At 33.8% G+C, this 26,940-nt stretch overlaps 1 protein-coding gene across 4 annotated transcripts in view; it reads left to right on the forward strand.

Annotated features, from left to right (window-relative positions):
* LOC120628730 (fibronectin type III domain-containing protein 5) overlaps window positions 1-26,940 on the forward strand; it is a 167,695-nt gene that overhangs the window by 70,543 nt on the left and 70,212 nt on the right. For 2 of the 4 annotated variants that reach the window (XM_039897315.1, XM_039897316.1), the window contains exons 2-3: window positions 13,239-13,361; window positions 18,899-19,031. In XM_039897315.1, coding sequence (XP_039753249.1) covers window positions 13,274-13,361; window positions 18,899-19,031 — 221 coding nt within the window. In that variant the 5' untranslated portion in view covers window positions 13,239-13,273. The remainder of the gene's footprint in view (window positions 1-13,238; window positions 13,362-18,898; window positions 19,032-26,940) is intronic. The other 2 variants (XM_039897317.1, XM_039897318.1) reach the window with 1 other exon arrangement.

The raw sequence follows: 26,940 nt of genomic DNA on the forward strand, positions 1-26,940 counted from the left end.
TAAGTTTGGAAAGGTTTTTAATTTTAGCGATTAAAATATCAGTTGCTGTAAAAGGCAAACTTTCTGACGGAACCTGCATGCTTGAGAGTTCCGACAATGTTCTCAGAAGAGGCATGAGAAGTCTACAACTCTACAATGGCCAGCGTGGTGGACTACGGCCTTTACCCTTCTCAGTCTGAGAGGAGACACTGAGAGAATAATGAAAATAGGAAATGAGGGGGTAGATACCACACTACCGTTATATGTTTTAATAGAATATATTCTAAATTAAATTATTCTGGTTTCATCTGACGAAAATTGTAGAGGATATGAAGATTTTTGAATATTGACATTAAATCTTAAAAACAATTTTAGTTAGATGTAAGTTTTAATGTGTACATTTAATTATAGATTTCTTTGTATTGTCCCCATATAAAAGCAGATATGTGGGTTTATATGCCTCTAATAAAAAAACGTGTATGTACTTATGTACACGCGTAAGAAGTTATACTTTGGCGTAACAAGATAAAAATCTTTTCAAAAATTTTACATTTCATCTTATTCTACGTTTGTAGAAAAAACGACTCTAACAATAGAAAAAAATACATTACATTCTTTGAAAGTTTATAATAACTCACTATCTAGTTAAATAAAGTTTAATGAAGTATCACAAAAAAAATATTTATGCATATTTAAAGGAATGGACATAGTGAACAAAATTTAATTTGGGCACTAATGGACTCGGACAACCAAGTTTCACTCAACATTAAAATTTAAGATTTTTGTACAATTAAATCACCAGAATGAGCCCGCAGACTTTGACAATTCAAAGTGTACACTGTCAAACCTTACAGCTAACTTCAGGTTGTCGGTTTTTTGTGACAGTGTGCGCGAACATCGTAAAATTTACTCTCATCATTTTCCCTAACGCGCCAAAAGAATTATAACTTCAATAATAATAATCACACACTAAAATTAATATTTACAAAAAATAAAAGCCGTCTAACTGTTCACTTACGGGCATGGCACCCAAAATGTTGGCGCTACTGCCCCTTTGAATGCTAGACTTAGCCGTTGTGCTAAGTATAAATAGTAATTTGGTCAATATATTCAGTTCCAAGTTGGCCGAAGACACATAGTGGCGTATCACATATATTTTCACTACTCTCACAATATGGGTATCGAATAAAACGACTTAACTATTAGACCACGATACACGATGACAAATTTTTAATCCAAGATGGCCGCCAATACGAAACTGCGACTTACATTATTTTCACAACTCTCTCTATATCAAATAAAGGACTTGACAAACAGAATATTATACTGAATGTAAGAATTTTATTGTACACCAAGAAAAAAGTAGTCACAGACATAACATAGTAAGAAGGTACAATTTGGCGGCTTTATCGCAACCTACGACAAACATTATCCGTTATGACAAATTTTGAATGCAAGATGGCCGCCACCACAATATAGCGACCCATTCGTTCCGACACCGGAGCATCCTCAGGAGATGTTGACTTTACAATGTATAATTGTTAAGTCATTATTTATTTAGTCGTATGGCATTTTCTAAGAAAAAACGGTTTAAATTATTGATATAATTTACAAATTATTTATTTATTTCATCTTATTTATACATAAATAAATAATACATACGGATAGTTAACCTCAATTATATTGGAGCACTTGAAAAAGTATATAAGAACAATTTTTTTCACTAATATTCACAAATAGTAAATAATATCAATCAAAATATTCAATTTATATCACTACTGAATATAATTTATTAGCACATATATAATTCGCACTTGTATGAAACTAAAACACGTGTTGTGAATGTATAAACTAGAAACATGATGATAAATATTATAAATATGAAAACAGTGATCAGAGGTGACGAGCGTACCAACATGCGCGACTAATATCGAGGTTCAATTTCTATTTTGTTGGTAGCTTTTTTTTCGAGACTTAATGAGCGGTTAAGCAGACAGCTTCATACTGTTAATTTTGTGTCACAGATGCTCACGCATCTTAAAATTTCTCTCTCATAATTTTTTCATAACGCGCCTAAAGAAGTATAACTTCAAAAACTTTATTACTATTATTATTAAATCTCGACGAATATATTCGAATATGTTTTATATTTTAGAGGTCGTACTTAATTTTAGTATGAGCAGACTTAGAGAAACATTGGGTCTCATTCAAATGTCAATTAAAAACAAGCAGTATCTAACAAGTATAAATAAAAATTATGATTTCATTTAATATAAGTCAGAAAAGAAAAAAAAATCATCTTCATTGCCTCGTGTATACGTGTATCCTTCCAGAGTTAGAAAGGCTCAAGTGAAGATTGATAGATCTCGCACACCTTAACATTATGGAAAACTCTCAGGCATGTAGGGTTCTTCACAATATTTTCATAAACCATTAAAGTAAGTATTTGTGCATGAAAAGTGAAGCCGAAGTCCTATCCGCTAAGCCCTTTTTAACCACTCATTAAACCTAAGCACTAATTATCATTAAACGTCAATTATTTATCGGCGAAGGACATTGTCAAAAAAATACGGGTTTCGTTAACGAATACACATCGAAAACCCAGTTTGACACCAGAACCCAGAACTTTATCTTGATTGTGTTAATTTACGAAACTCTCTAATTTAAGTATAAGTAAATAGTGACAGCCATTAAAAAAATCATTTTTATAACGGATAAATTAAATAGGTTGTAATTTTTGTAAACAACTAATCAATTTTGTTAAGTTTATTTTAATTGCAATGGAAGAGAGTCTTCTGACACAGGGGTAGTAGTAATACTACTCTTATAAGACTTCAGCAATATATTGATACCACTTTGTTTTTTTAGCGAAATAAAATATTTACTTATTTTTTTATTTAACGGTCATTCACTGTAATTCTACGACTATCAACTAACAGTGATATGGAATAAACTACTCAAATTACTTCTGCAAATCAATCAATCACTCTATAGTTCAGTAACAAACAGTACACTAATTTACAACTATCAATAAAATACTATAATTTACTGGTATGAAATAGACATGAAGGGATCTTACGAGCAAACTTGATTTAGGTTTGACGTAGGTTCGAGATCCAATCACACATATAAAAAGCTATTTTACTACTACAATAAATTTATTACATGGAATCGGAATTTCCGTTTTTTCCGATTTTTCAATTACAAACAAATTTTTTTTTGTGTTTTTCTGTGTATTTCAAAATAACTATTATATCGAATTTTCATTCTCTTAGACAATTTTGGGCAACTAGAAGATTCAACATCATCATATAAGTAGACATCTTAAGGTTTAATTTCTAAATATTACGCATATTACAGTAGAAAGCGTTAATTACCCACAGGCAATAGTCATAAGTAAAATCGATTTTATAATCCGATTACAAACCTGGCAGTGCTTCTTAATGCCGCTCAGTGTGTTAATACCTTAACGACATTAGGCGGATTTACATGTGTTTTTTCAACCTTTTTTTAATAATTAACTTTTAAAGTTATTGGTAATAAATGTTCGACGTTATTGTTTTTAACATATTTTTCCAGAATATTAAAATAATTATCAGATTTATGTAAATCAACGAAATTTTATTCAAATTATGATTTATGATTTGTTGTCGTAAGTATATATATTTATTTATTTATACTCTTTATTTGTACACCACTCAGAAAAACGAGACAAAAAAAGAACAAACTCATGAAGAATGAAGCAGGATACAAAAGGCGGCCTTATCGCTAAGTAGCGATCTCTGCGAAAACTAAAAAGAAAACGAATAGGTGTCGTACACTATTTAGTACATACATACGAATATCTACATACTAATACATAAACCAGACTACACAAGTAAAAAAATACTATTGATAAATATAAAAAATAAATATACTAATACATATCTTAATATACCATAAATACTTAAATATGAGTTTGAGTAGTTAAATAAATAATAATATTCGTCTTTACTGAGCGAGATAATGAGCCTACCAGCATATTGTCACAGCTTATATTGTCACATCTCGTGTATTTTTTTGTATCTATATTATAGCATAGCTATATTGTAGCATTCCTGTTTTCTCAGAAAACCCAAAAGTTGTAGTAAAATTGCAATTATCAGCTTATATTTGTCGCTACACTATTAATTTAACTTTTTTTTTTTTTCATATAAGTAATAATTGACGACAACACTTCACAGGACATGCAAGAAACAAGTCTCACAAAGTGTCCATCAACCTGAGCTATAGGTGCTAAGCCTAATGTGTTTGTCATTACACCGGCCCTTCAGACGCGAACTCAGTTATTTATTAATCAACAAGAAGCAAAAGAACCAGCAAAAAGAATTACTCATAACTGTACCCATATTATATGTACTGAAACATCAAATAAAGAAGTTGTATGAACTCTGAGCGACTCGATAAAACGAGACCACGTCAAAATTGGCTATAACCCGGGAAAATCTAGTTTAGGAAATTGACCTCTATCATAGTATGAACTGTCGTTGGCAATGTTTGCTCTTCGTATTAAGTTGAATACTATTGGGCAGGGATTGTGAACAGTTTTTATATTATCCACTTGGCAATTTTAACAAAAAAATGTTGCCGACACCTGTCTGTAAACAATCTCTTAGTACCTAAGTAATTAGCGGAAAGGATATTTATCTGGTTGGCAAAAAAATTAAACCACGAACAATTTTTTATCGCTGACAAAATCAGATGATAAACGTAAGCGCGCCTGTTTTTAATTTTTTACAATGTATAACAATGCTACTTTTTCTATTCTTACTATTTCTCTTGGACACGCAATAACTTGAGAACGTTTTCTTCCGATTTTATTCATCTTATTTTTTAAGTTAATACTTTGTGGAATTGAGAAAAGTTTGCAAAAATAAGGACATTTAAGAAAACTAACCAACTTTACACACTTTTATAACGTAAACTTAGCGCTGACATTGCCGTCAGGAATAACACTAGAAGCTGCTTTAATTAATATTTTGAATTTTTTGTAATATGTATTTTTTGTACTATCTTGGAAAGAAAGAGGCACTGGGAACTTGATGGTGTTATAACCATTTTCAAACAGCTATAGACTAAAATAAATAGTAGCGACACCCGTGCAACCAGTTGAGCGCTTTAATAAACAAACTGCCTAGCCAGCTTGGTGGCATACCATTCCAGCTTGTTGTTGTCTGAACTTGCGAGGTTGGGTTCGATTCTGAGCAGGGGCTATTTGGAAATTAATAATTTCTGAATTTTTCCTGGTATGGTCTAGTTGGAGGCTTCAGTCGTGGCTATTTACCATCCTACCAGCATAGACGTGTTTTTAAGCGATTTAGCTTGTCGAGTAGAAACCTATGAGGGGTATGGGTTTTAGTATAACTGCTATACTTCCTAACAGGTTAGCCATCTTAGACTGCATCGTCACTTACCAACAGGTGAGACTGCAGTCAAGGGCTAACTTGTAAAATAGATATAGATAGAATTAAAAAAATCTTAATAAAAGCGCAACACTTCTGCTAGTCCCCGGTCGTCATCATCATCATCATCGGCTGCAATCTTCTTTAAATTGAAGTTAAAAAATCGAAAGCCTTCCTATTAAGTGCCACTTTATTTTTATCTAGATAGCAAAGTTCCCGATAGCCCGATTCCCGATACTATTTTTTTACTAACCATAAGTATAAAAGCACCGAAAAGGTCTGTTCTCGGTGCATATCAAAAATAGGTATTTACCTTAAGAAAGAAATAATCCAGCTGTGTGAAAAAACATACAGCTACATTTTAGAACGATAGGAACTAAGCAAGCGTGTCACTTTTAATCGCGTACAGTAGTACTTAAATAAATTATTATAAACTTTACTAGAGACACAAAAGAGTCAGCCATCAAACTTGCTAAAAAATATTCTTTCAATATACGCTTAGTGATTTTTATTTTACTTTTAGGATCAAGGTTCCCAATCGACATAAGGCAGTCTAAGTCACTTTGTATTTTTAAGAAAGCTGTCAAAAACCACTATAGTTTGCATTGAAGATGACTTGTAATAGTATTTACTGTTGTTAATGTATTTATGATATGTTATAGTATATATTAGTTTATTATTATTTTTTATTTTTTAATATTTAACTTATTATGTATTATTTTATTTGTGTAATCTAGTTTAAGTATTAGTATGTAGTTATTAGTATGTCTTTTTTTTTAATATGCATAACCTGCAGTATGTTATCCTTTTGTTTTCCTTATCCTAAGGTTGCCTGGAAGAGATCGCTACAAAGCGATAAGGGCGCCTTTTGTATACTTCTTCTGTATTTTTATTTGTGTGCAAATAAAGAGTATAAATAAAAATAAATAAGGTTGAACGTTTATAGGTTGTAAAGGCGAAGATTTCTTTTTTCATTTTTTTTTTACTAAAAACATTTAACTATAACTTGGTAACTCACCTCGTCCCAAACTACTCGTATACAGGGTTTATTTGACAAGGCATTGTGATATTTTTTTTATTGAAGGTGTTGATAAACAATGTTGAGATTTGGATACGGTGCTCGTTGTGAATAACTCATCTGTGGACGTCGGCATGTTGATGATCTTGAATCACAATCACTCAATATTCACCAATAAAAAGAGTTAGTGGGAAAGCATATTCTATACACATAAAAGCTCTCATAAGTAGGCCACGCTCATTTCCTCTCTATTCAAAGTTACTGCGTGCACTTTTCGAGTTTACCGTAAACAACAATATTTTAATAACCTTTAGTTAACCGCAAAGAATATAAATCTTGTAAATGCATGCGTGCATAAAGCAGTTTAGCTTTACGTTTTATACAAAGGAGAATGGGAAATATGAAAATTTACATCAGTATTATATTGTACAGCCAAGAGCCAGTGAAGGTTTTGTTCAAAGTGTTTACCATTACTGGTTTAAAATGTGCTAAGTTGATACTCCGCAGTGCGTTATCAAAGGGGCTAGATCCCATTAGTTATATGGAGGAAGACGTCTTTTGGAGCAAAATAGACTATTATTAGCCGACTTACAAGAAAGGAGGAGGATCTCAATTCGGTTGTAGTTTTTTTTTTTTAAATTAAATATATTTTTTTATGTTTGTTAGCTCAGAATTCTTTTTTTTATGACTACATTTTATTTGGCACCGACTTAAAAATGTTGTAGAAAATATTTATTTGTTGCTTTTTAGTTGTATAATAAAGTCGGTTTGTTTTTTGTCGATAAATTTCTTTGCTTAATTTTTTACATAGGCCACGATAGTAACATATTAAAACAATGCATTGTATTATTAACTCACGTTGTCTTGAAACTTACTTCTCAGTGATGTCTTGGTACAAAATAGGACTTAAATTTTTCTTAAATTGTTTCATTCCAAATATTTGAATAAGCCAGTGCTAAGTCTTTCTGTAGCTGTTCGGTAGAACTTTTGTTTCAAAAATTTGTCCTTGGTACAAAAAAGGGATTTTTTTTCTAAATTGCTCCATTGTTCCAACACCATTATTTAAATAGCTAGTTTGGTAATAATTGTAGCTAGATTTTTAAATCATTTTTGGATCATTTTGTTTTTACTTAGATGTATATCAGTTTAAGGTACAGCTTTGTTCCGTTGAACCCCGTGTCAATCAGTATATACCAAGCCTGTACGATTAATAGTTCAAGGTAAATATATTGAATAACATTAAAACTTTTTCAGCCACAGTGGCACTAAAGTTTAAGCCACATTCATTCCACTTTTAGGTTACACAATATGGTCTTTACTAACGAGACTAAATTTGTTACTGTTCAAAAAGTATTTTTTATTAAGTAAAGAAAGCTTGTATTGCAAAGCTAAGCGATTTAGTTTTCACGTATAGTAAAATTATAACGACATTCTGTATTGAAGACTGGTATGAAAAATAGCAGGCAGCACAGTTTGTTCACTAGCTCTCACTTATCAGTGTCCTCTTTTAAGTTTTCCTACTTGTTTATGTTTTATAATACTTTTATCATCTTAGTCGCTCGAAATTTGATTTTTTTGGATTACAAGTCCAGACCCTCACTAATTGTTTAATTAATTAAAATTAACTAACTACACATACATGTCTGTTTCTCGCAAGTGTTCAAAAATCGTCGTTTAAAAGCTCATGTGTATTGAAAACTTTCGGTTTCTGTAGCTTAGAGTCGATTGATCAACATATAATACAACTTGTATTATCAGACATTATGATACTAGATTAATCCAAAACAATATTATTTCACAAAGTACAATAACGAAATTAAAGATCGTATAGAATATGATAGCGATACCACTTGTCAAAAAGTAGCTCTCTGAGAAATCTCTCTCTTTCAAAGATTGTCTTGGACAAAGATAATACTTTAAGACTGTGTATAACAAAGTAGACAACAAGGCGTTAACGTTAACTGTTACTTTTGTATTAGTACTACGCAAGGATGAGTCAACGTTATGCCTAGAGTATAAAAAGCGTAAAATCAACTGGATACAATTGGTATCATAACATTAAGTTGTTAGTAAGGTTGTTAAAATAGTTTCATATAAATTTTAAAATATTAACACCTACATCAATTCTAATTAATTCGTCTATTTGTATTGTATATGTACTATATTTAACAATATAAATAGTAGTAGCCTAGTTGATCCCGTTTATATGTCACGATGGCCTTAAGATAGTAAAGGACAAAATCTTCAAAGGACAACAGCAAATCACTCGGAATAATTAAGTAAGTAAGAGTATAAGATATACTTTTCAATCAATGTTGGGTACCTATTTGTACTCTGATTTTATTTGATTCTCTGCAATACAAATACATTTTACCTTGTAAAACAGAACATATTCACTTAAATTATTTTAAATGTTACTACGTTCCTACTAAAGGAGCATCAACCCCTTTTAAATCAAGTAACAAATGTCAATTTGCTTTGATTAATAATCCAAATTGACTTTAGTAACTTGATTTTCTTTCGAGTTTTCTAAATGCAATTACTTAAAATAATAGGCTTGATTTACGAATCAACTAAGCGGGGTTAATATATTTAAATATAAATATATAATTTTTATGTTTTATTTGCATTTCAAGTAATTAAAATATCACTTGCTTCAACGGTGAAGGAAGACATCGTGAGGAAACCTGCATGCCTGAGAGTTTTCCATAATGTTCTCAAAGGCGTGTGAGTTGCACCAATTCACCCTAGGCCAGCGTGGTGGACTACAGCTTTACCCCTTCCGATTATGGAAGGAGACCTGTGCCATATCATGCCATGTCTTTCTAGATTGTGGCACACATAACATTAGTGTTATCGTTAACATTGTAATAATGTATGGCACAATGTGTAAATAAATATTTTTCTTTCTTTCTAATCAGTTTCAACACGACATCGTACTGGAACACTAAATCGCTTAGCGGTACGTCTTTATCGGTTATGTAGTAACTAGCCAAGGCCGAAGCGTCCCACCAGAACAGACTAGGAAAATTTCAGAAATAATAAATTCTCGAATTGACTGGGGGATCGAAATCGGGAAGCTTGTTACATCAAATATGATGAACTCATTCACACTCGTTATTCTAGTTGCATGGATAGTAAATATTTTAACGTAGGTAGTCTCTAACGCGAAGTCATCTGTATAATATGTTTTTGGTTCCGCATTGCATTAATATTGAAGAAACTTAATTTTTTTTCATAAGGTACCGCAATAATAACACGGGGAAAATATTTCGTTGTCAATAGTTCATTCGTTTTGGCTTTTGGGACCGTATAATTTCTTGGTTTGTTAGAGTTATTATATGTTTCCAAATTAAGAAGTTTTAGTAAGGTTAGTTCCTCGTCACATATTCTAATTGACTGACGGACAAACTGTTAACTAGCCCAAATTTACTTTGAATAAAAGTGTAATTAAAACTTCACTATTTATTGAAGCGATAGTTCTTTGGACACTATCGGAAAGTTCGGGGTGGGGAAAAAAGAAAAAAAGCAAGAGAGAAGCGAGTGAAAGCGGCAGCTTATCTAAGCAAAATACAGATTGTTGCTATGGAAATAATATCTATGCGCAGATATCATCATCATCATGTCAACCGAGAGACGTCCACTGCTGGACATAGGTGTTTTGTAGGGAGTTCCAATTCCACGGTTTTGTGCCGCTTGGATCCAGCGGCTACCTGCGACGCGCTCAATATCGTCGGTGCTCCTCGGTGGGGGTCGACCTACTCTGCGCTTACCAGTGCAGGGCTGCCATTCCAGCACCTTGGGACCCCAACGTTCATCCTTTCTCCGAACTATGTGCCCCGCCCATTGCCACATCAGCTTCGCGACTCGTTGAGCTGTGTCGGTAACTCTGGTTCGTCTACGAACCTCCACATTTCTGATATACGGCCACTGTCACTCACTCCATTGCCCGCTGAGTGACTCTGAGCCTTCTCAGATATCATAGGTAAAACAAAATACATAGGTTTTGTTGGTTCCTTAAAATGCAAGTTTTTATGGTAAATTCTGTCCTGTCCCATGATAACTTTATATTATATATATTATTATTTAATAACATAATTAAATTAATAATTCCAAGTTAATTAAGGCTAATAATAATACGCTAGCAATTCCAATTTTATTAAACTGCCAATCATTCACAAAATATCCTCTCGTGTTTAAATTAATTTTATCATTAAATTTTGTTTCCAACAGTTTATTGCCACTGGGTATTAATTATTTTAACACAGAATTCCTCAATTCTACCGCGGCTCTTGATCGAGGAATTAATCGTTAAACCTAATTTAAGTAGTTTGGGTTGATGTGCCGATAAATTCCACAGTTATTTAATCGGCTTAACGCGAAACAAAATTGACTTGTGAAATCCGTGACTTTGTTTAATCTTTGTTGGCATTTATTAAAGACTACGATTGATATTTTAAGTTTGATTGCTTTATTTATCTGTCTGTTTTGTCGACCTCCTTTGGTTTTAGCTCTCTAAAACCAAAGCGCCCGGGTTCGATTCTCGGCAGGAGCAGCATTTGAGAATTTATAATTTCTGGTCTGGTCTGATTAAAGGCTTCGGCCGTGGCTAGTAACCACCCTACGTACAAGATGTGTCGCTGAGCGAGAAATCGCATCCAATCAGAGACGATGTCGCGTAGGGATATGGGTTCAATATACCTACCATTTTGATGAGGTGAGATATTTTTTTTAGGTGAGATTGGCTAACTTGTGGTGGAATAAAAAAAACAGTCTTTTTATCATTATATTTCAGTAACTATATATTTACTGGTATTATCGACTTGAAAATTATTAGTTAACAACAAATTTGATAGGTACGTTTCTTTCATTCAAATTAAAGAAACGTATCAAAATTGTTTATAGTTATACTAGCGACCTGCCCGGCTTTGTACGGGTGCAATGTATGTAAGTTTGTATGTAATTTGAATTTGTTTTTCGGTAGTTTGATGTTGCGACCGCTACCGCCCCTGCCCGCGCTTTTTAAATGTAATAAACATATAAAACCTCTTCCTTAATTACTTTATCTATGGAAAAAACCGCATCAAAATCCGTTGTTTTATTTTAAAGATCTAAGCCAATATAAGGACAGACAGACAGTGGGAAGTAACTTTTCTTTATGTAGCGATAATACTTCGATTCTCGTTCGTGATGTCAGAAATGAAAGCGTGAATTGTGACTTCTGCTCGTAGTAAATGTTTCTACACATCTTGTTACTTCCAATGTAAATAGGGCTTTAGTTTATTCAGATGGGGGATTAGAGTACAATGTTCTGGTATTTTTAGGTATTTTTAGTTGGGCTTTAGTACCAGACTAAAGCTTAGACCAAAGTCTAGACATTGACTATCATGTACTTAGGTAATGCTGAATCTATAGTATATTTCCATATCGTGTTGGTTGGATAAATTCAAAAACATATTTTTGGATTTGGAATGTTCAAAATTAAGAGTTATAAGCTTATTAATTTGTTCGAACATTTAATTTCACAATAAAAGAATGAATTCAAATTTTTTGTCTCTTTCTACACATAAGAAATATTAAAAAAAAAATATATATATATACTACGACAATACACACAAAGCCATCTAGCCCCAAAGTAAGCGTAGCTTGTGTTATGGGTACTAAGATGACTGATGAATAATTTTATGAATATAATACATAAATATTTATAATATACAGATAAACACCCAGACACTGAAAGACATTCATGTTCATCATACAAACATTTTCCAGTTGTGGGAATCGAACCCACGGCTTTGGACTCAGAAAGAGTGTCGCTGCCCACTGGCCGTCAAAATAATCATTATATATATAATATAACCTATAACAGTCTACTGCTGGACAGTGATATTAACTTCCGAACGGGGCGGTTTGCCCATAATCACCACGCTAGGGTTGGTGATCGCCGTAGATGGTAGTAGTAGCACAAAAGACTATGCTGCCCTTTCTCCGTTATATGCCCTTAGCCTTGTACGATACCCATGGGTATACTGGCGACAACTGTATTCTGATATGCCGTTACCACACGGCATATACTAAGTTATTTTCAGTTCTGTTGTGAAATTTTCTCGGCAGGTCCAAGTCTGTAAGGGGTGGGCCTCATTGCGTTGGCTCCTTACCCGGGCTGATATTCATAAGGAAGATTCCCACGCCTGCCATCTTGGCTTAGGGCCTTTTGCCGAAATCATGTTCTCTGCGATGTGTGCGAAGTTCCCAATGCTAGCCTGCGCCAATTTGTTGTCTCATCCGGTAGTATTGTTCGCGTCGTCCTCTTCGTGATTGGTTGCACCTAAGGGTTGCTGCGCTGGCGTGGTTGATTGTACGATCGTTTAGTCCATTGTGATATGTTTACAGTTCCAAATTTTAAACTAGATGGCGCTGTGCATCTTTTGAGTCGCGCTATCAACTGTCGTTTGTAAATTTATATAAATAGGGTCTAATCGCTGTTATGTAAAGTAAGTGTAGAATTGTTCAGTCCATTTTGTTATGTATATAGTTCCAAATTTTAAATTAGATGGCGCTGTGCATCTTTTGAGTCGCGCTATCAACTGTCGTTTGTAAATTTATATAATGAGGGTCTAACTGCTGTTATGTAAAGTAAGTGTAGAATTGTTTATTCCATTGTGTTAGGTATGTAGTTCAAATTTTTACACTAGATGGCGCTGTGCATCTTTTGCGTTGCGCCTTCAACTGTCGTTTATAAATTTATATTATGAGGCTCTAATTGCTTTTATGTAAAGGATGCGTACCCCTTGTTCCAGAAGCGGCATGGCATGAGCGGCCGCGTGGGCGCGACATGCGGCGAGCGCCGCTCGCGCAGCCCGCCGCCTTCGCTCTTGCGCTCTCAGTACTGCTGCGCTTCGTTGACGCCGGTTGGTATATAAGTTAGTAATTAACAAGATTTTTTCAAGTTAAAAGCTATGATAGCAATATAAAGATATGATAGTGGGTAAGGCTTCGGTTTCCCTCTAGCACCACTAGCATGGCCAGACAATTATTTCCCCGGGGAAAGGATAAAAATGTATCTTCTCCCACAGCTTTATCAAATCTCAGAGCATTGCCTCCTCCTCCTTAGTCGTTCGCTCATATGCTTTTATGGTAAAAGATAACGTCATGAGGAAACCTGCATGTCGGAAATTGCTCCATAATGTTATCAAGGGCTAGTCAAGTCTTAACTCTTCTCATTGTGGGGGGAGACACGTACCCTGTAATGGGCCGGTAATGGGTTAATATAATTAAATCCTCATAAGTGGTGTACAAATAAAGAGATGTAAATAAATTAGTTTTACACAAACTTAGGCGTATTGTGTTAACGGTAGGTGTAACTTCTGTGTAGTGAACCTTATTAAGTACAAGATTTCCCCTGACTTAGTCAGCGTACAAACTTCAACCTTCTATTACACAATAATATTGCACGACCTACCGCGTCACATAGTCCGCCCGCAATTTTTTACATAACTGCGGCTGTTAAGGATCGAGCGTAAATTTGGCAGGTAACAAACTCTTCAGCTCTTCTAATTCTATTAAAAAAATATATCCATTTCTTTGGAAGGCAATTTTCGGTTTAATATGATAACATGTTGTAAAATTGTAAACCTCCTTATTTTTCCAAAATAAAGTTATACTTATTGTGCTAAAATTTTTCCATATCGCTGCAATGGTTTAACAAAATATAAGTATAAAAAAAAAACAAACAAATAGTTTGTCAATTTGTAATATTCATTCAGATTTTGAATGTTAAGTAATGGTACATAATTAAATTATTGTTTCGATATTTTGATCACGTGAAATTGGTATTTAGTTTTAACTGTAATATAATTAAAAGTCGATGAAACTCCAACTAATGAATCAACTGAATAAAGTGGTCGTGGAAAATTCAGTGCAGCTTTCATTTTAATAAAATGCTATTGTAACAGTTAATTGAAAATTGGAAAGTGATTGATTTTCCACGGTTACATTGTGCAAATTTACCCGAATACCGTTTCCAAATTAAGGTTAATTAAGAACAACAATCTTTTAATACGTAAGTATCTCTATAGCATAACTCAAATCTGGAAAATAGCTGTAACATTTCACTATGTTGTTTAAACATTAAACCAGAACATTATTTTTGCAAAAATCGATGATACTTCTGGTAGAAAGATAATGGTTATAACAAAATTTGTAAAAATACACAAAACATAAACTAAAACTATGACCCGAACCGTAATGAATGAATGAATGAATGAATGATTTATTTATTTCTCCACATTACTTATAAGTACGAGTACAATATAATGTTGCTTACGGGCTATTTTGTTACACATTTATAATGTGGGGACTGATGCTTGAACTAGGTAGAACCTGTATCTCAAGCCACCAGGCCCTTTCCCCAGGATAAAGTATACAAGGATGAATATAATATAGTTTAAGTAATGTTATAATCACAGTTATTCGGTAATATTTAAATTAAGTAAGAGTAACTTTGTGTTCTATATCTTAAATAATGAATTTCTTTATTTTAACAGAAGATTTAACTTATGCAAAGATTTTAGATTTATTAGAATGAATAGTAATAATTTATTTTAAATTGTAATGTCTTATAAATTGTAGTTTATAGTTTTTCATGCGTGTACGTGTGTGTGTGGAGCGCGCGCGTGTGTGTGTGTGTGTGTGTGTGTGTGTGTGAGTGTGTGTGTGGCTGTGTGTGGGTATGTGTGTGTGTTAGGCATATGTGAATCATTTCAGTATCTGAATAATGCTTTCAGTCTCATCGTAGTTTAGCCCACTTAACCAGTCATATAGTCGAGTTTTACAATTATGTATGTTTAACTTATCAATATTGAGTCTTTTGTTTACCTGATTATAAAGATAGCTCCCCAGAAAGCATGGAAAATTATGTGTAAATATTTTTTTAAATTTATTAGTCGCAAATTTTTGATAATGTCGCCTTTTTCCTATGTTATTAATTTTATTTTTATTTTGAATATGATATCTCATAACAAGTTTAAAAATGAACAATTGTCGTACCGTCAGTACCTTACTTTCACGGTACAATGACGTTGTGGAATAATAATATGGTAAAAAGCGGCTAACTTTTAGTAGCAGTCTTTGTGCTCTTTCGAGCTGTATCATATGAGTCTTTGCCGCTCCTCCCCATGTGTCAATCCCATATGTTATAAGTGATTGACATAGTGATAAGTATACTGTTTTCATTAATTTAGGGTCTGCAACATGTCTTATGTTTTTAAAAATGGCTAAAAGTTTTCGTACTCTGTTTGTTAATGTTTTAATGTGTTCATCAAAAGTTAACTTTTTATCTATTAATATGCCTAAATATCTTACGTAGGGTACTCGTTCTATACTTGGACATTGACATGATTGGCTTTGGCAAAGTCCCGAATGGGCGTAAATATTATGAACGTCTGGAGGAGGTTGGGATTTATTTGTTATGGAAAACGTTACGTATTTGGTTTTTTTTGGGTTTAAGCTAAGTTGATTATATCTTAACCACTGGGTAACTTTATTGAATTCTTTTTGAGCTTGAGTAAATACCACCTCCCAACTTCTACCCCATATCATTAATACTGTATCATCTGCAAAACTCATTATTTTTCCATTTGCAATGTTTAATTTACAGAGTTCGTTTATGTATATTAAGAAAAGGGTCGGGGCGAGGATACTTCCCTGTGGAACTCCGTGGTTGATTGGGAGTGCCCTACTAATAACATTGCCGATTTTGACCGATTGATGTCTGTTTGAGAGGTAGCTTTTTAGTAATTGTAGTTGTAGGCCTCTAATTCCGAGTTGTTCCAGCTTCTGTATAAGTATAGGTATAGATACAGTATCAAATGCCTTAGCGAGATCTAGGAAGATTGCCAGGCATTTTTCGCCGTCATCTATATGTCTCACCACACCGTCTACAAGGTCAAACACAGCATCCGTAGCTGACCTTTGCTTTCGAAACCCATATTGGTTATTGGCAAGTAAGTTATTTGATTCAAGGTATTTAACCAATTGTTTATTTATAATCCGCTCAAGAATCTTTGACATTGCAGGCAATATTGATATAGGACGATAATTTGAAATTATGTTCTTGTCACCTTGTTTGTAAACAGGAGTAACAATGGATTTCTTAAAAATGTTCGGAAAAGTTCCAGAGTTGAATGATAAGTTGCAGATGTGAACCAAAAGGCTAGCGATTGTCTCCTTATTTTGCTTTAGTATTTTTGATGATATACCATCGAAGCCTATTGAATTTGTATTTTTAAGAGAGTTGATTATTGAAGTTACTTCAAAAATATCTGTATTTAATAACACGAATGAATTTAGGGGGTAGTGTAGAGGGTAGTAAGCGAAATTTAAACGGGAACCATCTTCATCATCCATAGTAATTTTATCTGTTATGATGGATTTACCTGCATTTACAAAATATTCATTAACTTGATTGACTGATTCAGTTGGACACTTTGATATACTAAGAAGATTGTGTGAAGTAGCCTTTTTATTTTTAAAATGTGTAAGTGAATTTATAATGTCCCATGTTTTTTTAATATTATTTGCATTTTTAAGTTCTAGTTTTATATGTTCATTTTTTAACTTTTTAAGAATATTACAACAAAAATTACGGTATCTTTTATATGTTATATTCAGATTTTCATTATTTGGGTTCTTTTTTAACTTATCGTGAAGCTTGTCTCTATGTCTGAGACAACGCAGGAGGCCAGGTGTTAACCAAGGCTTTAACGGTCTCTTACGGCGGCTTAATTTATTATGGGTACAGTTTTTATCTATGATGGTGTATAGTTGGTTAACTAGGCCTTCCGCTGCAACATCAGCATTTGTAGCGTTAAGAATGTTTTGAAAGTCGTGATTTAAAATTTCGGTTTTGATATTTTCAAAATTATATTTAGTGATATATGTTGGCCCCATTGAGTAAAGTGAGTTTTTTAATTCTAGCGACAATAATATCGTTGCATGATCTGTTAATGAATTTTCTATAATTAGAGTTATGGATGAGTAGGTAGTCTTAATGAATATATGATCTAAGCAGTTATTGAGTCTTGTAGGAAATGTATGCGTAGGTAGAAGACCATACGATGACATTAAGTCCAGGTAGTTTGGGGCACGGGAGTCTGAGAAATCGTTTTTAATATCTATGTTCATGTCCCCTGATATAATTATATGTTGTGTTTTAACTGTGTTTAGTAGGGATAGTAATGACTGTGTAAATACCCTAATGTCACGTTTAGAAGGAGATCTATAAATACTTATTAGTGTAATGTAATTGTTTATTATGGTAACAAGGCAGTTTGCGTCAAGAAACCGAGGCTCGTAAGTTTCAGAGGTGATGTTTTGTTTTACGTATACGATGACCCCGTCATTTTGATTGTAACAATTATTAGTATGATAGTGCGTATAGTTTTCGAGGGGTGGAATTATTTTGTTATGGTGTACAAGAGCCAACAACAAACTTACCCGGATAATTTTGTGCTATCCCCGATAGTAACATGTTAAATCTATGGATATCATCATATCACAATGCCACTTAAATACATTTTAAGAGCAGCTTCATCATATCAACCCAATACCGGTCCACCTACAAAGTCAAGTACAAGAGTGAAATGTGAGTCCCACAGTGAGAAGGGTGTAGGCCATAGTTCACCAAGCTGTCCCAGTGCGGATTGGTGGACTCCACACGCCTTTATGCATATTATGGAGAATTCTCAGGCATGCAGGTTTCCTCACGATGTTTTCCTTAACTGGTGGAGCAAGTGATATTTTATTTACTTAAAACGCGCATAAATTAGAAAAGTTGTGACTTGAGTTGGTGACTGCTGGGATTCTAACTCGGCCCCCGATAAGTGAAGCCAAAGTCCTAAGCAATAGTCTATCACCACTTCTCCACAAAGATAAACTTATAGAACAATAATTCATCCCCATTTTTAATTAGAATTTACGTAATCCTAATCGTGTAAATTATGTATTATTTAACACTAGTTAGTTTTTTTAAATGCCTTATCGTGGGAACCAAGTCTTATCACGGGCTAAAAAATCCTATGTCCATTGTGCTCCAGGCGTACAATGCAGTGGTAAAAAAATTAGCTAATATTAATTATGGATATTTACAGGAGTAGCAAATTCTTTTGGCTAAAACGCTGTTTAGTTCCCACTTCGTAAGTATGATTACGTTTAACGTAAAAACAGCGACAGTTTGGACAATTAAAAACGGAACATCTAAAAAACGTAACGGTCGTCACAAATACCTTTTTACTACTAAGATGGATTCACCATCAACCTGTCTTTATCTTTGAAACTTTGTACAAAAAAAAATCTATAAGTTTATTGTAGCAAATAGTACAGTATATAAGTATTGAGTACCAAAAATAAGCATTTTTGTTATTAATTGACAGTAAAAAGTAATTAAGCTGAACTTTTACAGGTTCAATGGGTCCAGGCGTGCCCGAGAATATAACTGTGACATTTCTGAACCCAACCACGGTGCGTGTCTCGTGGTCTACTACTGCAGACCTGGTTGAAAAATATGACGTCACGTACAAACCTTCAGATGCGAGGTAAGATGATTTCGCTACTTCTTATATTACTTTTGGTATGAGTTTGGACACATCGCAATCATAGAACCGTTGATATTAAAAACGCTAACGTCCGAGTAAAATGGTGCTTAGTTTTAAAGTGTTATATTCTATACCAGCGATTCTTATCTCAAGTTTCTGCTAGCAAACTTAAGCTATAAAAACAAGAATCATGAGGACAGTTTTACTCTGACTTTTTTTTTCAGTATTCGAAAACTATGTACGTTTGCGAAGTGTTCAGTCTCGTACTAAATGTATGGACTAAACATTAACCGACTGCACAGTAAATCAGACAAAAACTAAGAATAAAATATAGTCTCAATGGGGGACTTATTTATGTTAATAATGATGTTACCTTACAAGCTTTATATTAAACTCCATGGTACATGTACTTGCCTGCTGGCTGCCCGGAGGCAGAAATTCTATTTTGTATATCTAATATTAATACCTCATGTAAGTTTTTGATTTGGTTTTTTATTATTACTGGTTTTAATAAATCTTTTATACAATAGCGTAGATAGGTCATAGTTACCAAATAAAGAAATAAATAAAGAATTATATGCTGGAAAGCAAGCAATGCACTTATCAGTATTGAAAATGTGCGTTCATGACGTCATTCGTATTATTGTGGAGATACGGCAGTTTAATACTGAATACCTTTTACCAAAGCATTAGTTTGACGTACTGTAGATTATGATTGATGATAAGATTTCCGAAAAGGTATTTATGACGTCGAGCCATTTCTGTCTGTTTTTAGGTGCTGATATTTTCGGTTATGGAAAAAAACTAGTTTTAATATAATAAGCTAACGTAAGTAGGAAGTAATTTACTAAAATGTCGTTCACACAATAATATGTCGGTTAATTTTTGGTCAATTGTGTCTTTTTGCTTTTCTGTCATCTATAATCTGTGTTAAGCTTTCTAAAAATAATATTTCAAAAATAAAAGTCAAGCCTTCTTTTTGCAGGTATTGCGTCTAACTTTATAGCATTATTCATTTACTAACATTAATAAATCAATATATTATTATGATTATTTGCATAACTATTTTATAAATTTAAACGGCCATGTGCCTTTTTGACTAACCATAAATAGGTGATTATCTTTAGTCTCAAAGTTTTTGAACTGAACTGGCAAATAAAAATCCCCGTTATTTGATTTTTAAGTTTAAAGAAAAAGGAAAATTCTCCGAAATATATTGAAATTATAGAGGTCTTTGTAAATATTAAAGGAGCCATACAACCACGTCTATAATTATTTGAATCTTATAGAAATCAGCAATAATCCTAGAGAATATCTCCAAGTGTTTTTAAGTTTCTTCTCCAGCTACAGAACCCTCAGTGCACGTATCTGACAAGCATTTGGATGGTAATTATTAATTTAAATAAAAAACTTTAGTACCATCGAGTGTTCATTATTTAGGTTTATTAGATACATATATATATCTATTTGTGATTTGAATGTTTGTTTAAAGATAAATCAGTCAGGTCGTAGCAAAAACACGTGTTGCTTTGTAAGTTTTGTTTTGATGTATGATAGTTTGTCGAGATCATAAAGCCGTTATGTCTTTAGAGAACTATTTTTCCTAGGAGATAACGCCACTGTCGCTTTTAAGTTAAAAAAAGGTTTATGATAACAACATGTGCAAGTATTCAGCTTTCTCAGGATGTTTTCAGTTCTGTCAGTGTTCAAGCTAGTGATATTGAATTGCTTGAAACGCCAATAAATCCGATAACTTTGAAGTGAGTGCTGGGAATCTAACTAGATCCCTTAAAAGGGAGCCCAAAGTCGTAACCACTAGGGCTTCACCGGAAAGTGTTACTATGTAATTGCATGGGTTTAATCATTCATCATCATCATCAATTGAAGCAATTGAAGTCCACTGCTGGACATAGGTGCTTTATAGGGAGTTCCAAAATCCACGGTCCTGGGCTGCTTGTTTCCAGCGGCTCCCAGCAACTCCTTTGATGTCTTCTGTCCACCTCGTTGGGGGCCGACCAACGCTGCGTTTGGGTCGCTATTCCAGCACCTTGGAACCACAACGTCCATCGGTTCTCCGAGCTGTGTCCTGCCCAATTCTATTTCAATTTTGCGCCTCACTGAGCTATGACAATAACTCTGGTTCTTATACAGATCTTCTCATTCCTGATTCATTACTTGAGGGTTTAATAGGATTAGTCAAAAATATTAAAATAAATGTATTTTATTTTATTATGTAGTTGTATTCATTTCCAATATGTTTACCTGTCGCCCTAAGTTATGGAGTCCGCAACTAGTTTAGCAAGGTTAGTAAGTTACTACGAAGTACAAGTAACATTGTTGCTTCCGCGAACTCTATAATAATCGATGACCCGGACGACCTACTAAGCTAGGTTGTGCATTATTTATAAAGTTATTTATGAAATAATATCTAAAAATAGTGAACTATGGACATAATCATTCATGCAAGATGCACCAGATGTGCTACATAGAGCGCTTTCAATATGACCTTTTTTAACCTCTGGCGCAAAAACTTCGTTATTAATTTAAGTTTCTTGTGTCTACCTGTGCGTGTCATTCTAGCGTTCAAAAGTATAGCCAAAGAATGTAGTTTTCTGTTTTCAAAGGAATATTTAATAGCAATGCTTCGTAGGTGTCGATTACACCTGCAAGTTTTACTTATGTAACTTAGTTACAAAAGTTCGAAGATCGAAGTTTGTAAGCTAGTTACGTATGTAAGCTGTAAGACTCTGTAACTAGTTTACAAATCTGTATATATTCATAAATTGATCGTGAGGAATAGTAAAGCTGTTGTGAAGATATTAAACTAATGCAATAGGAACATGGTATGCAGGCATGCATTGCGTAGTTAGGAGTTTATTATAAATGTTAATTTGTGTCTGTTTGAGTATACAAACGTTTTGACCTATTATCGGCTCACAACTGCACCGACCGTGATGCACATATGTGCATACTATACTTATATAGTATAGTTTGTTCCTGTTCGATTTGAACAATACATTTTTATCTTAGAAAAGAACCAAAGCAACGTTTAGTTTTTTAGATATACCTTACATTTTAGAGACTTTTTATCCCAGAAATACAAATAAAATTCGGAACGAAATTAAAACCAAACCGAATTAGGCGCAGGCGAATCTCCTTTTTTATATTACTTACACTTGTCTAATCGACTTGAAATAAGTAATGAGTAAGTAATACTACTAGCTCAGTACCAGGTGTTGTTAAAGACTTAACAATATCACAGTAACACTTAACAGTATCACTTAACGTACAGTTGTACGTTGCAGTATTCCTTGGTTGGTACCTACTGCCATAGTTCTGCAACACAGAGCTGTGAAGGTGACCCATTGCCTACAACGACGCAACGTATATTTTAATTATTCAAGTTATCTTTCTTTTCTCTCTGTTCTTTTTATTGTTATTTGTACGTTGCTTAAAGAAATGTGGTAACTAAAACTATTAATACCTAACAATATAATATTTTGTTATCTGTCCGATTTTAATACACTTTAAACTTACGAAAAACCAACATTTATTCCGGCACATTAATAAGTATTGTTAAGTATGACATTAAAAAGGTATTTTAAGGAAATAGGAGTAAGAGAAGAGATATACCAAATAGCTTTATTTATATCTGAAACTACATTATATCTTGAAAAAATTTGGAAAACTCAAATTAATGTAGCCACCAGGGTAGTCAAACCAACCCAACTCTCTTTAACCCGACTCTTTGCAATTTACAGCGGATGTTATGATCGTTCTGTTAAAGCTCATTAAGATCAAGATTGTCTCAGGTCTTGATAGATATGTTTATTTGCCAGAAGGTCCGATGGAATTTTACTTCTTTACAAGACTCTCCGTAAAATGTAAAGAGTAATTTTGTGACATGTATAGTAAAAGTTTAGCAGCTACACCAACAATTTTCAATATTCAATCGGTACTTTCAATAGATTTACCGATTATAAATAGACAGTTAACATGGGTATGACCTCCGTTTTCAATAGCCATAATATTTCATTAAAGTGATTGGTGAAACCTTCACTATATTTCATTCGTTCTGTGAGATTTCATAGTAAAGAGGCCTGCTATATTTTGTTTTTGGTTGAAGCATTCTTGTAATAAGCAAACCTTGTTCTTATTTATTTAGAAACTTTTTAAAGGATTCATTTTGAACATATAACCTAATGAAATTGCAGCATGCAATACCAGATTGCATGTTGCAAAATTCAGGGTAATAACTTTATTTTACGACCTCAAGTTAATGAGGTTCATACAATAGAATACAAATAGTAGCATTAAATCCTTGATGTTCATCCATGTAGTTAAGATCCTTTATAGCAGATCTTACTATCTTTGATGAGTATAGGATTGTAATAACATACCAGATGAGAGCAGTGGCGTGCATAGAGGTATGCACAGGGTATGCAGATGATATAAAATGAAGAAAATCTCCAGTGCAAGTACAAGTTATAAAAAACTTAAGAATAGGCATTGTAAGAGTTATATAAAGCCTACCCTTAAGTATTTATAACTCGTACTGGAGATTTTCGTACTGATAAACACCCAGACACTGAAAAACATTCATGTTCATCACAGAAACATTTTCCCAGTTTTAGGAATCGAACCCACGGCCTTGGACGAAGAAAGCAGGGTCGCAGCTCACTGCGCTACCCGGCTGTCGATTTGCTTTTTAATTGCATATCCTCTCGGCTATTTTTGACATGAATTACCCAATTGCTTTATTTTATTACCTCGAGTTGTTGGATGAGACCTACTTGTCCGCTCAATGCGCCATGACACGTATAGGACGAACTCGTTGAAGACTTGCCGTAGTTTATGGCATAAACTTGAAAATTTGAGGATAGTTTGGTTAGCCCAAACTATCACAAACACCATGAATATATCCCTTGCCACGATTCATAAACTCAGTAACAGCTGACGTCATTATGCTAAGCGGGTTCGGTCAATAAACATGATTATTCATTGTATGCGAGTTTATAAATCAATACAGTCTATTTGCGGGCTTAATCGAATACAAGCTTTAGCGAATTACAGTATAAATCTCTTATACCCTGGTACAAATATAACTGCACGCCTTCATGCATGTTACTGAGTCGTGCGATAAAAATGATTGATTAGTTTCTTAGAAAAACCTGTACAAAAGTAATTAATAATGTTAATTAAGGTTTATAAATAACTAGCTGAATTCAGCCACGCTTCACTGTAGCTCAGTCTAACATTTAAACACGCTTAAAATATGTATGTTTTGCAAAATTTTAAGTCTATCCATCTTCTACTTTTCGAGTTTTGCCAACAGTTTGACTTTCGGAATGTATTTTTTTTAATAAAAATAACCAGCTGTTGCTCGCGGCTTCGTACGCAGTTTCTTGGTTTTTCATGAATCCTGCGGGAACCGTGCCAATAGTTTTCCAGGATAAACAGCTATATGTTAATCCAGCGTATAATCTATCTCCATTCCAAAATTCAGGTTAAATTAGTTCAGTAGTTTTTGCGTGGAAGAGTAACAAACATCAGACCACCCCTCTATTCAAACTTTTGCATTTATAATATTAGTGGGATTGACGGGCGAAGCAGTTGACCCACCTGATGGGGAGTGGAAAATGATCGCTTATAAATAGAGCAACACTCGCAGGGCATTCAAGGAAGACGTCATGAAGAGTTCCGCCCTGTGTCCATCAACCTTAAGCGTAGGTGTTAAACTTGCTTTCTTGTAATTACACCGTCCTTTAAACCGGAACAAAGCAATGCTACTGAAAAGGGTTTACTTTACTAGAAGAGCATAAAGAGCTCTACTAAGGTAGTAGTTTATCTTCTTCTTCATAAGGTGCCACTCCAACTAGTGAAGGTTGGCCGACAGTTTTTGATACTTCGCCAATTCTCTCGCGAGGCTAAACAGCAGGATCTCTAATGTTGCGCAACCAAGACTTCCTCTTGCGACCGATGCGGCTCTTTCCAGGAATTTAGCCCATCATTATCAGTTCCAGTAGCCTGAATCTGTCATGCCTAATCACATGCTTTAGATAAGAAACTTTTTCTTTTTGATGTTCTTCCAAAGTTCGCGATGACAACCAACTCATTGGTAACTTTATGAGTCCAGTTGATTTTTAGCATGAGTCGATAGGCCTACATCTCGAATGCTTCTAGACATTTCCTGAGATCCTCTTTTATGGTCCAGGATTCGCATCCATAAAGAAGTATTGGCCATACGTAACAATGTAGAATTCTTTTACGTAATGCGATGTTTAGGCGACGTAGTTGGTAAAGTTTATATATAAATTTAAATAAATAAAATATGTAGGAACGCTAATAAAGAACATTACCGCTTCATATTTTGAAAATCCCAAACTTTGGTTCTTTATTATATTTGTTCGTTATAATCACAGTTAGTGACGAAAGACCATGAGAAAAAAATATACATTAAAAGCTGAACAAAAATTCACGATAGCATATTATGTTTGAACAACGTCGTCAGCCCTGATGCCCTTTGGTATTGAATCCTGAACTACGTGCTTGTTTTATTAAGTGACATGAATTTCTCTATCACAAATTGGGATAATAAGTACAAAGAGAGTCAGAGCCTAGTATGTTATGACGCATGACTAAAGAGTCTTGCTCTGATATGATAAAGATAATGAATAATTAGTGGTCGCCCACTGGTCGAAATTTCGACTATAATAATTATTTTAAATCAAGTGATTACGGCTAAGTGATAAGACACCGTGAGGTATCTGTGCATCGTCTAGAGTCACATACAAGATGGAAGTGTATCGAAAATGCTCCCGTATTTATATAAAAACTAACTGTCGCCCGCGACTTTGTCTGCGTTTGATTTTGTTTTTTGATGTGGCATTCAATTTAGTTGTAGTTCTTAAAAAAATATTAAAGAATTCAGTATCGCTCAGTCTTAAATGAAGGGTTTGCTATTGTCCGCTGAGGAGTTCTGTCCCCTATCTCCAACCACATTCATCAGATCTACACAAAGTTTGGGCAAAATTAAACACATATTATAACCTCTATAGTACAAAAATAATTATTTAAATCTATTATTAAATTATTTTCATTTTAATCCCCTCTCCCAAAGGAACCGAGCTTAATGCCAGGATAAAAAGTATCCTATATTACTTCTAACACTTCCAAGAATATGTGTACCAAGTTTCATAAGGATCAGTTTAATAGTTTTTGCGTGAAAGCGTAACAAACGAACTTACATTGACATTTATAATATTAGAAGGGATAGGGCTACCCACAAACTCAATGAATAAACATTGGTTGTGAATATAATATAATATTAATTGTTTCTTGAAAACTATTTATTAATTAAATAATAATTAAGTTTAATTGTGTAATACGCACTTTTTGAAATAACTATAACACAATTATCATTTGAAATCAATGATTTAATTTGTAAGTTTGAACATTAGTAAGGTTATTTTGTCAAAGGTTCTTCTTCTTCTGATATATCTGTGAAACCGAAACCTAATAGATTTTGAGTAAAACACTGCCATAGTTATAACTGAAAAAAATCAGATACAGCCTAACCTCACATGCAAAATTTAAATCATGTTTCACTTTATTTGGTACGCGTCGCGTAGCGTAAATACAAAATGCGTGCGGTCTTTTATCTCCAATAGGGTTGCTATAAGTAAACACTAAGATTTTTTTTTAATTCGTTGGTACACTTAATATACTTATGCAACCTTCAATATTATTTCGTTATTCTTTTAAACGTTGTATAATCTACAAGTGTGGGAAATTTCAAACTCCTCCATCCATAAATTTCATACAAAGGGTTTACAAATTTTTATTGACGTATTATCATATAGATTATCTTTATTGACGGCCGACTGGCGCAGTAGGCAGCGACCCTGCT

This window comes from Pararge aegeria, chromosome 13 (genome assembly GCF_905163445.1).
Source record: "Pararge aegeria chromosome 13, ilParAegt1.1, whole genome shotgun sequence".
NCBI lineage: Eukaryota > Metazoa > Arthropoda > Insecta > Lepidoptera > Nymphalidae > Pararge > Pararge aegeria.